A 15,897-nucleotide genomic window follows, 5' to 3' on the forward strand; every position below is an offset into this window, starting at 1 on the left:
TATAGTTACTAAGAGATGACTTAAGTTCATCAGGAGATGAGATAATCTCTTACCTAGTTTAGGCTCCATCTTCCATTCTTGAGTAGCATTATGCCTAGGGTAGACAACTGGTTGTTAAATGCAACCTTCATCTTTATCAACTACTGGACATAACTTGTTCAAAAAGTGATCATTGTAGGTTCTTTTGAAGATTCTTTTGCTTGATGTAATGGAGTCATCTTCTTCATGTTCACACTTCTCACCATCTTCTAAAATGGAGTCAACATCTTCATCTGAGTACTGAGGTTTTTCACTAACTGGCTCTTCCTTTTCAATCCAATCAAATAGACTTTCATTATTGTGATCAATATATGCATTCACATGTGTGTGAACATTTACAACCTCAAGAAACTCATAGTAGTCACAGTCATTTTGTAGTGTATGAAGCCCTCACTCAATCTCACTCCAGGTAGATAGAAATACACATACTTGTACTGAAAATTGATAAGCTTCTCAACATATTTGATGAAATCAGAGAAGTTCATATCATTTGCATCTTCTGTTACTTGTACTATGTCTATAGCAAAATAAACTAATGGATTAAACACAAAAGTCACATTGCAGTGTACATCGACTGTTGGAAAAACATGATTTTCATCCAGGGCATCCGAGTGGTGTTTTGAGAGAACGAGAGGGTGAGTAATGAGGTGGTGATCGAGAGGGTGAGTAATTGAACACTAATTGTTGTTCGTTTTTAAATGAGGGACAGAAAGAGGGTTAGTCTACGGACTAGCCACCTAAGTAATTTGATTTTTCTTAAAATCCCGTAAAACTCTTTATGAACAGCTAAACTGGCATTATGGGATAATAAGGTTTAAATTTGAACAAGAAAACAAGTTCAAGGGGGTAAATATGGACAAAAAACATCAAAGATCAAATGTGTACAAATCCAATAATATGTTACCCTGTTAAGTCATTATCCCAAAAAAATCCATCCAACTTGATTGTCTATTTAAAAAGGATACTCCGTCATTATCCCAAAAAAAGAATCCATTCAACTTGATTGACTATTTGAAGAGGGTACTCCTATACTTACCTTGATTACTAATTATAACTTCCAAACCTTTAATTAACTCCTAATTATTCCTAATATCAATCATATCAAAAATGGTTTTGCCCTTTTTTTATTTTTTATTTTTAAAATTTTTTTGTTGTTTGTTTATAATTTATTATTATTATTATTATTGTTAATATTATTTTTCCAATAATTTTTTTCATTGTTGCAAAATATCAAAAAGTATGAATTTTTTTTCGTGTGGGAAGCTGGGTTTAAACGTATATAAATCATTAAATCCGTACACAAGGATTTACGGTGAATATTTTAACACGCTGATAACACACCCTGGAGAGTACGCAATGATTTACGGTGAAAATTTTAACGCAGTCAGTCATTCATTGAATTTCACTAGATCGGGTTTTGCGACATCTGAATATTGATTGTTATGCTACATATTGTTTTCCTCATTGCTAACAGATATGGAGTTATCGTTCATTATCTGAGCAAAGAAGGTTCTACGGCATGATTCCAACTTTTGTATGACCCGCAAGACATCCCACAGCATGTATCTATTGTGATCGCCCACGTTTACGATAACCATTATGTGATGGTTTATTTACAAGGAGTGTATCAAATGCCTACTGTTTTTGTTACATTGGTGTACCTACAGATCAGAATTTTTTTGTTGGATAGAAAACTTTGTATAGTGTTCGACTAAATGCTTATGTTTCGCATAATATGCATAATACACCATAAAATTGTAATGCTCGATCTGTTAGAATATGTTATAATTAATAAAACCAATTTATCGCCTTATTATTATTATTTATGTTATTGTTATTTATAATGTTTTTCTAATAATAATAATAATAATAACAATAATAATAAAGAAAGAAACATCAAAAAAACAAAATAGACTAAAACCGAAAAATAAAAATAAAAAACAAAATGTTAAATAGGGGTACAATTAGTAACAATTGACATGATAATAAACAAATTTAAATAATTTTTATTAGAAAATAATTAATTTTTGTTTTTATCTTTTTTAGGAACTCAGTTTTCATTAAGAAATTTTGCACTTAAAGTTTAACTTATGTTTTTATTGTTATCAAGAAATTTCATTATGACACTTTTTACCAATATATAAGAGGATTATGTCATATATTATCAATGACATTTTATTCATTTACCTTATCGACTTAAGGTTTGTGAAGAAATGAATTTGTTAGTTAACTTGATGGCTTGTATCGATTTTCTTAGAACATCCACAATGCAAGTTGTATATGAGTTGAAGAAAATGATGATTAGGTTTGAGTAGGAGTTAAACGAAATTTGAAGGAGTTAAATAATCATTAAATGGTTCAATAAGAAGAACAAAATGGTGATTAGAAATGAATAAGTATTTAATGAGTTTTGAGTGGTAAAAGTAAAGTCATATATGTATTTAACTAGTAATTGAGTTCGCAAAGTGCTTTTGTTGTGTATTAGGAGTGACAATTTATTTATAAAGTTGAAAGTTGAAAGGTTCAAAGTAACATTTAAAAAAAAGGGGGTGAAAATGCATTTCACAAAGTAGAGGAGGGAAAATCGTATTATATATACTACAGGACAAATATGAAAGTTTAGAAAACGAAGGGGTGAAAGTGATATTTTACAAAGTTAAATGTGGAGAGGGTAAAAATGATATTTTAAAAAGTAAAGAATGAAAAATATCATTTTACAAAATAGAGAGGTTGAAAGTGACGAATACACAAAATTAAGGGATTGAAATTTTACCTCACACATTAAGTAACTTGTATATTGTACATTACATTTTATACAAATAGCTACAATATTCATGTTTCACATACAAAAGTTTAGTTCTTGTATATATTTATAATGGATGATGTATCAATCGATTGAATTATATAGCGTTCAATGGATTATACATGGAAAATATCCGATAGAATCTTAATATTTTGGGTCAGTTTACGGTTTAATCCTAACATTTATTTTTTTAACAGAAAAGTCTCGATTATCTAATTTTATACGATAATATATTATTTTCTGTTGGAAAAAAAAATAGGGTTTGTTTCGTTAATTTGGAAAAATATAAAGTAATTGAGACTTTTCTGTTTAAGAATAAAAGTTTGAATTAAACCGTAAACTGACTCAAAATATTAAGACTTTATTGCAGATTTCCTGATTAGATGCCCTAAAAAACCGATAATAATGTTTATGAACGCCTATGTGCCATCAAGATGACAAACATGTATTAGCTACATGACATCCTCTATGAAAAAATAGACTTCTTCTACTTAATTTTTAATTTATGAATTAAAAATTCAAGAACGTACATACTATTTAAATCTTGAGATGGATGACTCATCCATTCCATTTTCTTTCAAAACTTTTGGGTTTGTTTTCTTTTCCCCTCTCCTAGTAAGGATGAGTCTTTCTTTTCCCACACACTTTTTAAATTTCTATTTTTCTTTCCCACCGCCACACCACCTCCACCACCACTACCGCCACTACAACCACCCCCACCACCATCACCAACAATAACGCCACCATCATCACCAGCACTACCACCGTCACCGCCATCACCACCACCACGTTCGTTGTCACCACCACCGCCTCCACGTCATCACCACAACCACCACCACCGTCGCCACGACCACTGCCACCCACCACCACTACTTCCAACACCACGAACACCACCACAGCCACACTATTGTTGGCACCACCATTGCCGTCACCACTTCCACTCTTCGCCGCTGCCATCGCTACCGCTATACCACCATTCGCCACCACCACCATCAACGTTACCGCCACACTCAAGACCATCGTCGACACTACCATCACCGTCTCCGCTACCTATCACCACCGACATTAGTTCCACTACCACCATGAGTGTCACTTCCACGCCACTACTTCCGCCATAAACATCACTGATGACACTACCATCAATGCCACACCACCACCACCACCATCTTTTTTTATAATTTAAATAATAGATATTTACATATAACATATAAAATAAAGTAAAATTAAACAAAATACAAATAAAAAGGGTAATTATGTGATTTTACATCATTGTAATTTCATTTCCTTCCAACCAAACTAAATATGTATTTGGATTCCAATTCCATTTCCTACCAACCAAACAGACTATGGAATTGGATTCCAATTCCTTACAAATTCTAATTTCTTCATAAACATTCTGCGAACCAAACGTTACCTATAAGTATTACTAAGTAAGGGTTTAGAATATAACCTAAGTAGTAACTAATGATAATGTAAGTAAGTTGGTCACCTCCTAGTCCACTTTTCAGTAGCAATAGAAGATATCTTTAGATCATGTGAGTTTCACTTCTCTATACATGATACTATGTGTTTTCGTAAGTATGTGATTCCTTGTATGATTTGATATGTATGTTTAGATAGTTTGATGTAAGAAGTTGGACTATAACAATCGTAAGTGGATGTATTTATATGCCTCAATACTATTATTCAACCTACTGATATTTTCTAATCATCATTTTTAATACGTAGCGAATTACATATTCATGTCATCGATAACTTCTTGTAAGTTTACAATAGATATACTTTTATAAGTTTTAAATGTTCAACAAAATTAACGAACCGTGTACCGGGTATTGGAACCGCTACTCGCCGGTTCTGGTTCTAACATTTTAGGAACCGCCGGTTTCAGTTTCATTTCTAATTCCAGATAATTAAGACGGGTACCCACTTACGTTCATCATCATTACATGTAATAGATTCAGGGATCACTGAGCATTTTCGCTTACAGGTTGTTCATTTAATCTTTTTAAGAGCCTCCATGGTCGATTAAAGGAAAAACCCTGAATCATGCAATAGTGATCGCATCTATGATATTTATAATTTTATGATTACTCATGACATTACAACATGCAACAGTGATCGCATTTATGATATTTATGATTTTATGATTACTCATGACATTACAATTTCTCAGTACTATGTTTTATTTTAAACCATCACACTTCTACTATGTTGTTTTCCTTTCACTTGAGTTTGGATTATTCCAATTTCAATTTACTAAGAAAATGTGATTATATAAAAAAATGGGATGTTACTGTCTTGGGCCAATGAGCCTAATCCAAAAGATTTAGGTCCAGCCATTATAAATAAATCTCTTATTATTGATTGTAACTCTAAGACAAGAGCATGTCATTTAAAATGCACTAAGGTTATGCTTGACATACTAGCTGAAAAGCTAGCCGATAAAAAATAACATTTGGTAAAAATAACTGAAAAACTAGCTGAAAGATATAAAATGACATACTTTTTGGCAGGGCCGGTCCGTTGATGTTAAGGGCATGTGCCCGAGAATAGAAAAAAGAGCTCTTAAATATAAGGAAACTTATTAGTTTAAAAAAAAAATAAAAAAAATAAATGACATACTTTTTGGCAGGGCCGGTCCGTTGATGTTAAGGGCATGTGCCCGAGAATAGAAAAAAGAGCTCTTAAATATAAGGAAACTTATTAGTTTAAAAAAAAAATAAAAAAAATAAAAAAAATAAAGGTAACAAGATTTGAGCTATTCTTTTTGGAGATTACTTAAGACGCCGCTATTAACCAAGCGAACTACCTGATAGTTTTTAAATTATGTACGTGTATTTATATATATTATTATAAAGGGAAATTGAAAAGCTGGTTAATTAAAATTTAAAGGAAAACGTTGGAGCATGGAGTCGAACCCAGGTGGATTTAAAACAATTAAACCAGAGGCGCATACCCAACCAACTGAACTACAAGTAGTATGTTTACATTAATACGTAAAATGAAATATATATAAACATACAGTATATTAATTATATAAATTTATTAAAACTCGGGCCCTATTTTTTTCGAGGCCCTATGCGGTTGCACACCCTGCACCCCCTTAGGGCCGGACCTGCTTTTTGGCTTGCCAAACATGACAACTTAAAAAAAAATTCGAAAAATAAGTCAGTTTATCATCTAGTTGTGGCTCTCCAAACACGGCCTTAAAAAAAAATTGTATAGCATTGAATATCAAACAAAATATCTTTCTAGTTTATCCTGTGGATGTAGCTTAATTACTCTAATCAACTGAACAACGTTAAGTCCATGTGTTCTTCGTTATTCTTCAGTTTCTTTATCATTGTGCTTCTGTTGTTGAAGTACTTAATTACCTAACAGGATGATGATAAAAATGGAGCAATTATCACATCAGATCCAGGGAATTGTGACCTCAAAAAAGTGCGTTCCTTGATTAAATGGTGGATTTTATCGTCTACATATGTTGAATAAGCCAAGCTGGCTTGATGGGAAAAAAAATTATTATTAGCTTTAATGCTACCACAAGTAATAGAAGATTTACCACTCTAACACAAAAAATAAAACTTTAAAGTTTAAAAGGACATTATGGTTTTATATAAATATGGACATGTAATAGGAGAGATCAATTCCAAAAGGAGAAATGAACACCGAGCAGATTACACAGAACATGCAATGTCGCATTTATCCTAAATTTAACCAACAAAAATATATCACAAGAAATTCTATATTCAAATATACCTGTTAGTCTGTTAATCGCATTTTATAGCTGCATACAGGTAACGAACAAAGAGCAGTGAGGCACGGAAACCCACACTTCCCAGTACAAGAAATATGCCGAAACAGACACAAGCCATATAGCCGAAGTAAAAGGAGATTTGCATGAAACCATTCATCTCTGATCTCTTGAAATAATAATAGATGCAATAAACATATATGTACAATCCAGTAGATCCACCACACAAAAACGACCTGTGTCAAATAAAGAACTCTTATTAGTTATAACTTGTAACTTATTAGCTCATGCATATAGCAATTGAAGACCATAATCAGTAATCACACTAACTATTTAACGCACCTCCACCACCATTGATGATCTTCTACAGCAAGCTGAAAGTATGTCAGAGCCACAGAAACTAAAGCAGTCATGATCAGAAGAAGAAAGAAGACTATGGACATAATACTATAAAGTATATAAATGCTATGCCCCCAAACACTTTCAAATATGTAATACAACTGAATATTTATGACACTGAAAGGCAAAATTCCTGCCAAAGCCATCTGAGGGAGAACACCCTTATACCAACGCAGCAGCGGAGGAACCTCTCTAGGAATTTTAGCGGTTTTGCAGGGAGCTTGAAATTCAGACATTCTGGTTTTCCCGATAATGCTTCCTATAAGAAGCAATGGTGATGCTATGAATATCCACGAAAGAGATAACATGACTATTGCTCTCAATGGCAATGCAGTAGTTGATCCATAAAAGATGGCAACAATGTCTAGGAACGTAAAAGTAAGAAAGAGAGGCCCAAGATATAATCCTCCTGTCAGTATTAGGTTCTTCATCTGTGAAGGAGAAAATAAGAGAGCCAATCAGTATGGACCTTTTTACGTGAATAAAAGTTAGGGTTATTAACATATTATTTGCAAAATAAAACCCTTAAGTTTACAAATCTTAATAATAGTATGGAAATCTTAATAAGTTGTCGGTGTGATATTGAATTATCTAATCTTATTCCTATCTATGATTTACCAGGGTTTTTGGATTCATTTCATATGTCTTTGGCTCGTAAAGCAGTTTTGGAGGTGATCATAGTCACTGTGTGGTGGTCAGTTTGGCACATTAGAAATAGGTGTGTCTTTGATACAAATAAACCAAGAAATGATAGAATGTTTGATGACATAGTTTTGATTGCTTTGAGTTGGGTAGTTTATAGGAAGCATAAGTTTCAAGTTAAATGGAATGATTGGCTTCAAAATCTTCTTTTAATCTTGATGCAATTGGTTTGTTTTTGATCTAGCTCCTTGTTAGAGTGTTTTTTTAATGCATTCAGTTGTTCAAAAAAAAAAAACCCTTAATTCGTATCATATAAAAAATACATACTCAGGGTAAAAACATAAAATATTTGTAAACTTAAGGTTTTTTTGCAAATAATATTTCATGGTAATCTGGAAACTGTTATTATAGGTAAAAATGACAAAAATGAAAAAATTTGGAAAACTTAAGGACATAAACGAACAAAAAAATGTCACACGGACAAAACCGACAAAATTTGACAAACTTATTTAGGACTTTTATGTCAATAACCCTAAAAATTAATTAGATTATATAAGTTTCAAACAAAATTTTGTATTTTCACATACCCAGTTGGTTCCTTCGAGTTGACAATAAAAGGAAACAGAAGTATCCAAAGATGTAAGTGCATATACAATGATAAGTGCGTTCCAGACTACTCCTCGAATATAGGGCTGAAAAAAACCTAGGAGGCCAAGAGCAAGAATTGCTATGATCCTTCAATTTCAACAAAAGAAAGGTTAGAAAAGTAATTTAAGATGCATCCCCCAAAAAAATATATATATAAAAACCATAAAATAAAGGGAAAACCACAAAAATGACAAAAATGGTAAGGGTCATTCAACAAAATTACTAACTTTTTAACTATAAAAGAAATGACCACCAATCTCTAGGTGGGTACCGTTAGAAATTGCAAAATCGCTTTTGAATGGTTCTCACTAGATATGGCAATCCGTGTCAGCGTGTCGTGTATACGTGTCAGACACGAATTTAGACGACATAAATTTAAAAAACACGAACATTACACGAATTGTAAAACCTGTCATGGGTATCAAACACGAACATGACATATAATTAATCCGTATGACATGTCACACGACACGAATAAACACGTTTTTAACTATGTTACATGAAAACACGAATTTACACAAATTTAATTCGTGTTTATGCTTAAACAGGTAAATTCGTGTTTGACATGATAAGACACGGAACATGAATTTTAAAATTTGTGTCGACAGAAATAGACACGAAACACGAATTTCTAAAATCCATACACGGAAAACTCAAGTTGTGTACCAAATTGCCGGGTCTAGTTCTCAGCATAAAAAGTATTTGAAAAGAAATTTAAAATTTGCGAAAAAATCCTATATTTCGCAATTTAGGAATGTAATTTTGAATATATGAATATGTATTTTGCAACATAAGACTGGATTTGACATATTATTTTCTCAGAAAACAATGTTTAAAAATTAGATAAGGATTTTGTGGAGGGGGGGGGGGGGGGGTGCCACAAAAAGTAAATTTCCATTGCAAAATTAGTGGCCCTTTGATGCAAAAAGTCAAAAGATCCGACATATTTCATATTTTGGAGATACTAACAGTATAAACAACTGGCTGCCAACACCAAGAGCCGCAGCAAATAAAGACTTGTGTTGTGGGAATCTAAATACATCACCATGGACATTCTTCCATCCTATCTCTTCTTGATTACTTATCACTTGATCCTCTTCTACATCGACTGAGTTCCTTTCATTTTTCATGCATTGGGAAAACAAGGAAGGCAACAAAAGAGTTATTCTATTTGATAAACATAACAAACATAATAAGTTGAATATGCAGACATAATTTTTGTGAGTAGAATCAATACTTGGAAATGTCTTCGCGAAGGACAAGTAAGTAAAATGTCAGTAGGGAAATGATCAGAATGAGGAGTATGACACTTGAGAATGTAACTGAGTGATGATGTATAGTTATGTGGTGAGGTAAAAAGGCAGAACCAATGTATTTCTCCATTCTCCTATCAACTGATTGTTGTGTCACTGTCCACTTAACTGAGTATGTGAAGCTCACATCAACTTCCTTGTCTTCTGTTATGTCTGCAAGTGAATCCATAGCTACTTGGAGATTAACCTCAATAACACGATCCTTATTATAAAAAACTTGGAAATCAAAATGTTTGGAAAGGGAATACCCTTTCTTGATCCTTTCATTAAAACCACCCTTATTTATTTTTATTCCAATAAAAGTCCACATTGGCAAGTCGTCATAATAAAATTGCATATAGTAGTCCTTCTCTATAGCCCTTTTGAACTTAGAAACATCTGTTTTACTCAGTGTCTTATTGCATAATACTTCAAAATCTTTATCCACAAGGAATTCAAGCTTATATGGAGTTGAAACAAGATGATCTCCATTCAACATCTCTCCTAAATTAAGCTTCTTCTCTTTGACATCATCTGTTATTAGATAAACAATATGGGATGATTGAGTAAGTTAGAATGGAGAAAGAAGTACCAAGACATTCAAGAAAGAAGTACCTTGAGAACAATATGGAAGTTCATAATAAGCATATATTTCCCTGAAAACAAATTAATTAAACTAGAATAAGAGGATATAAAAAAATATATTTAAAAATCTCTGGAGTAAATGTGTCTAACCATGAATTAGAGATTGGGCCAATTTTGTTGGCGTAGAAGGGGACTACATCACCTTCACTGTAGCGATGATCAGAGGCATCTAATTCTACTTGGATTCCAAGGTAGATCAGTAAAAGTATAAGAAAAGGGTATTTTCGTAATTGTACCATTCGTGTTGATCTATAAAAGTGAGAAAACATGAGCAACTGTGGCACCAAAAATCAGAGGTATCACTACAAAGCATCTTGCAGGTAATTCAAAACTGGGACAAAGTTGAATGATAGTTGTAAGAATTTGAGATGATAATATCAAGGCCAGAAGATGACACTAGATTGATTCTCATGAAGCCATTTAAATTTGTTTATTAATCTATACTTTCACAAGAAAATTCATTAACGCATTGCTAATTCATTTCAAAGGCAAAAAAAAAAGCTTATAGTCGAGACCCTGTTTTTGTCAATTCAATGGAGTATTCGATAGATGAAGGTAATTATTGCGACAAGAATAATCAAAAACCAAGCTCAAAAGTGAATCGTAGTATCAAGATACGAACAATCAAACATAAGTAATTATCCAAAAAAAAAAAAACAGTTCAATTGCAATTACCAAGAACGTGGGATTATAGTGATAGAGAAAGAGAGGACCTTTTACAGTGAAGGAGCACATGCGATGATGGAAAAGGTATGAACAGGTTGGAACCAGAAGTAGTGTTGGCGATGACGACTTTGACTTTGACTTTGACTTTGACTCTTCCACTTTGTTCAGCCTATTGTTAAATAATGCACCAGCGCGCCTCATATGCTGGTCGGTTACTTGTTCAAATTATTTTTAGGATGTTATTACTTATTAATCTCTTCATTTTGGCACATTTAATTTGCTAAGCATTTTTTTTTTCATTTATTTGTCACATGGATTATAATGGTTTACTAGATTATAACCCGTGAAAACCACGGTTAACAAATTAAAAAAACAATATTTGATACTTCATAGCTTATTTAACTATCAAGCAAATGTCAGCATCTTCAATGATATATAAATATATAGTAAAAAATATATAGTAAAAAATACAGAATGAATTCCAATTATAATTAATGGAGGCCTAATCAAACCATTAGTTATTTAAATGATAATATTAAATGTGAATATCAACAACAAACATTTTAATCACAGACAAAAATCAGTATTAGTATTTATGTTGGTATATTACAATTAAAAATATTTTTTATTTCAAAGGTCGATATATTGTAGGTAACGATTCCAAAAAATGAGAAACGAAACCGGTCACTATCGGTTCTAAACTTTAGGAAATAGAACCAATAACATCAATCGATTCCGAAGCAGTCCCGGTTGCAAGAACGGGTACCCGCTTCCATTGCATCCTACTTTTGTTTCTTCCATTATTCCATTCTTCCATTTATAAAATTAACAATCCAACTATTGTTTCTTACTTTTGTTTCTTTCAATTAAAGCATCTTACTTTTGTTTCACATACATTATTTCATGTATGATAGCCTTGTATTTTTAATGTACAATGCTTAAATAAGAAAAATAGTTAATTAAGAAGAATTGAATAAACATAAATTAAAGTAAGATGCTACATTAGACAAACAAAAGAAAGTGCATTGCTATTTCTTGCATTTAGCCCCTATACTCTTGAAAGTACAATGTTATGATGAAAAGTATAATGCTATAATAAATTTTATTTTCACAGTTCTAGAATTTTTTTTAATAATACTCCTGGTGGTGCAATGCTATAATTAGTAAATAAAACCAAGAACGTTAAGATTTTCATTGTACAATCTTAAGAAGGAAAATAAAATGCCTTAATAATTTGGATTTTTTTAAATTAATTTTGCAATTGAAATATAATACTATCATCATTTGTTTAGTCAAAGAAAAACTTATTAGTCATAAAAAAAATTACAATGTTTATCTTTATAATTGAAACATAATACTTTCAGATTTCTAACTTTTTCAATAGGTACTGCTATCCCCTTGACTGAGGAGGGTGGTAATTTGCTTCGAACTACTATATCTTTTATAACTGACTGAAATATACCATCAAACATGATCAATAAAATCTCTTATTAAAACAAATCCAAGAGATTAAATACCCTATGGCTATAAGAAATAAACCAATGAATGAAGATTGTTATTTCTTGTATTTGATCATAATCCATTTTTTCAATTACGCGCAAATCTGCCTCCTAACGGAAAACTCAAAATATATTTTACTTACATTCACAATTGAGATAGCTAACCACCAAATTACTTAAACGTGTTCACTTCAGCTGTTTAAAATATAAAAATTGGATTGTATCCGTAAATTCAACTGACCACAGGGATGGAAAATGTTATTTAGCCAATAGTCAGATTATCATAAGAACATTATCTTCATTATCATTAATATCATCTCTTTATTGTCTTTATGAGTGACTTCAATGATCTAAGTCTTCACCTTTCATAGTTACATAAACAATACACCATCTCTTCCATCAAAATAACAGACAGTAAAATTAGCAAAAATATTCCAACATACTCCATCTTCTAGTGTACAAATCAAATAATGTATTAAAAGAGCACAATATTAAATTGAAAGAAACGTATATGTGCTTGTTGGGTTTTCAAACCTCATTCCTCCAATCAAAATTTTGTCTTTAAATCCCGGACCCCGTCTCAAAAGTACAAATGCATTTTGTTGAATCCTACAAAAACTGTAAATTCACAAAAAACATGTATAAAACTTAATAGATTAAGATATATAAAGTTGTTTTTTTTATTCAATGCTAAAAATTATCTTTTAGTAGTTAAGTTGTGAAAGTTTGTTCACCCATGATTCTATCTTATTTATTCCATAAATGCCCTTAAACAAACCCATGTTCCAACCAAATAGAGCTCTTTATCTTATTTATTCCATATATGAACCCATATCAAACAATAGTCTAGTGCATACTACAAATTAAAGCCCTAGAACCTAGTAAACAAATAATTAAGCTTGAATCAAAATAAAAGGCAAATTGCTATGTAAAAACACAAATTTAGAGAAAATAAAGTCATTGCTAAATTTGAATACAAAATCAAAATTCACAAAACGATTAGTTATGTTAGCACCCAAAATAAATTTCACATAGTTCTAAGGAAATATACATATGAGATAAATACATCACCCTCCCTATCAAACATCGAGCATTGCAACAATTACCCTGATACGATAGCAATGTGAATAAAAAAGACAACTGACCTGGTAGCTCCACGTCTAACACAAAGCCACTTATGCGATTCTTGATTATGTGATTCCAAAGCTAAGGACTAATGAATAATTGATACTTATATCGACTTATCTAGAGGGGCAAGATCAAGAATTCACGATCGAGTGAAATAAAAACGCAGTGGTGGATTGCCCGGTAGAATATTCCAATCATAAAATAAAAAAAAATAAAAACTTTTTTAGCACTCTACACGACGAAGAACAAAGTTTGATAACCAACCAGAAATCAAAAGAGCCGGATAATCTTCAAGTCGCCGATCCTGTTTGGTTGGAGCAATATATGACATATTATAAAATGGGCTAAACCGTTAAAGGTAGCCCTGGTCCATCGATTTTGATAGGATTACAACCTGATTTCTTGCCTAGGAACATCAAGTTACCAAAACAAAACAAATTAATTGCCTAATTTATAGGGATTACCATGGAAACTAATAAATGTTACCATTTTGTACGAATTTTTCAATTTTTTTTTTCAAATGTCAATGATAAAAACAATGAGCGGGAAAACCATTAGCTAAGGGTCTAGAAAATTGACACGTGGTAGGATAGTGGCCTAAAAATAACAAATGGCATATTTAGTAGTCTTTTATTAGAAGAGAAGAGATATGTAAGGTAGATTCCTTATATTAAAGTTGAGAATAAATTCTACAAAGACGTTTCTTTCCTTACTTTTTGAAATCTCCTATAATTAAACCTTAAATCATTGAAATTACTCATACGCATCCAAATGATTCTTTTCCAATTTTGTGGTTAATCCTATAACCTTCCCAAAATAATACAATGTGGACTATACAGTGTCAGGATATGATTTCCTATTTATTTGATTCTTCATCTCAGTATCAAGATTACTTTGTTTTTTTTAAATCATCTAGAACACCAACATCTACATAAGGTTAGAAATCTCATTTCGTGTATTGTGTTTCTATTATTCACCGTTTGTGTTTTTAAGTGACTGTATTGTTTAGCGTGATTTATTTGACTTACACAATAGTTGATTGAATTAGCAAATTGTTTTTTTCTTTATTTGAGATTAAACATTTTTTAATGAGTTTTATTGGATTGCACAGTAGAAATTTAAAATCGTGTTTGTCTTTCTATTATTAATTGTTTGTGTTTTTAAGCGATTGTATGTATTTGTGTGTGATTGTGTCTGTATGATTGTGTTTGTGTCCACATTTGGACCATTTTGCCCTTATCTGATGATGGTTATCTCCCAATATCAATGTTGTCTATACATTATCGGTTTTCAATTTGATAAGAGATCCAGAAATTCCAATTCACATATCTAGCTCTTGGGAATGTCCTAACTGATAAAGTCATCAACTTGATGCCTTTGCAATGCTCAAAGATCCCCAAAACCGAACTCTAACTTCCTAATTTCACATTATGAACAACAACTCATGCATGGTTGAATCAAAGCCATCAAGATACAATTTTTATGCACAAGGGACCTCAGAAACATCAACAAATGCTAACCTAAGCTTCTGGAGTAGCTCGATTTTACTCGCAATAAACCACCCATGCGACCAACATATGCCAAAACCGTAAGCTAAACTAGATCTAAGCAATAAACCATAAAGGTTGAGACTTTATACCTCTAGAAGGATGATCAAGATGAATAAAGTTTGGATCTACAAGCTCCAAGACAATCAACACTTCTCTAATGAGTTCCTTCTTCTTCAATATGCACCAAAAACACACCAAATCACTCAAAAGCTCAAGAATCTCACAAAATGGGTCTAGGGTTTCGAGCAGACTGCTTTAGAGGATGGAGGTTGAAGATAAAGCCAGCCTCAAGGGAGATAATGAGGTTTTATAATGTCCAAACCCCAAAATTTAGGGCTTGCATCAGCCACGAGTATGTCCAGCGTATGCTAGGCACGCCCACCGTACTCAAGGGAATTCGCGACCACGTTTTAATGAGTTACATTATCAATTACACTTAGTGTAATGGCCTTTCATGCAATAATCAGATATTTAAAACTTGAGAAATTTATCTGGAAATTACTTTGTTCCTTAATGATGAGATTTCGTAATCATTACTTTAAGTCAATTTATAACAATAATTAGTATTATTCAATTTGTTTGAAAAATTTTATCCACATAATGAAACTGAAATAGTAAAATAAAAACATTTTTTGTTTTTCACGAATTAAACCAATCATACAAAATTTGATGTTAATTTAATTGGACAACAAAATTAAACATATGAGTTGAAATATTAGTCGCATATTATAAGCACCATTTTGTTTAAACTGTTATCATGATCATTCTTTTCAATAATTCTAATTCACAACTTTAAAAAGCTGTCAATATGAGCATCTTGTAAGAAAAATTG

The 15,897-nt window shown here is 31.9% G+C and overlaps 1 protein-coding gene across 5 annotated transcripts; it reads right to left on the minus strand.

Annotated features, from left to right (window-relative positions):
- Positions 1 to 5,918: 5,918 nt before the first annotated feature.
- Positions 5,919 to 11,009, minus strand: LOC145133615 (transmembrane 9 superfamily member 2-like). Of its 5 annotated transcripts, none has more exons than XM_079068546.1 (8): positions 10,313 to 10,887; positions 10,193 to 10,233; positions 9,523 to 10,111; positions 9,255 to 9,401; positions 8,225 to 8,372; positions 6,939 to 7,426; positions 6,602 to 6,832; positions 5,919 to 6,344 (listed from the first exon to the last, which is right to left on the minus strand). In XM_079068546.1, exons 1-7 carry the CDS (start codon positions 10,489 to 10,491, stop codon positions 6,613 to 6,615), a joined length of 1,812 nt encoding a protein of 603 aa, XP_078924672.1. In that variant the 5' UTR covers positions 10,492 to 10,887; the 3' UTR covers positions 5,919 to 6,344; positions 6,602 to 6,612. The 5 variants fall into 5 exon arrangements, with proteins under 5 accessions (XP_078924672.1, XP_078924674.1, XP_078924675.1 ...); XM_079068548.1 differs by having other exon boundaries at positions 5,920 to 6,340; XM_079068549.1 differs by lacking the exon at positions 5,919 to 6,344 and adding an exon at positions 10,936 to 11,009 and having other exon boundaries at positions 6,468 to 6,832; positions 10,313 to 10,471.
- Positions 11,010 to 15,897: the final 4,888 nt, after the last annotated feature.

Source organism: Lactuca virosa, chromosome 8, assembly GCF_052849685.1.
Source record: "Lactuca virosa cultivar CGN04683 chromosome 8, Lactuca_virosa_CGN04683_v6, whole genome shotgun sequence".
In the NCBI taxonomy this organism is placed as follows: domain Eukaryota; kingdom Viridiplantae; phylum Streptophyta; class Magnoliopsida; order Asterales; family Asteraceae; genus Lactuca; species Lactuca virosa.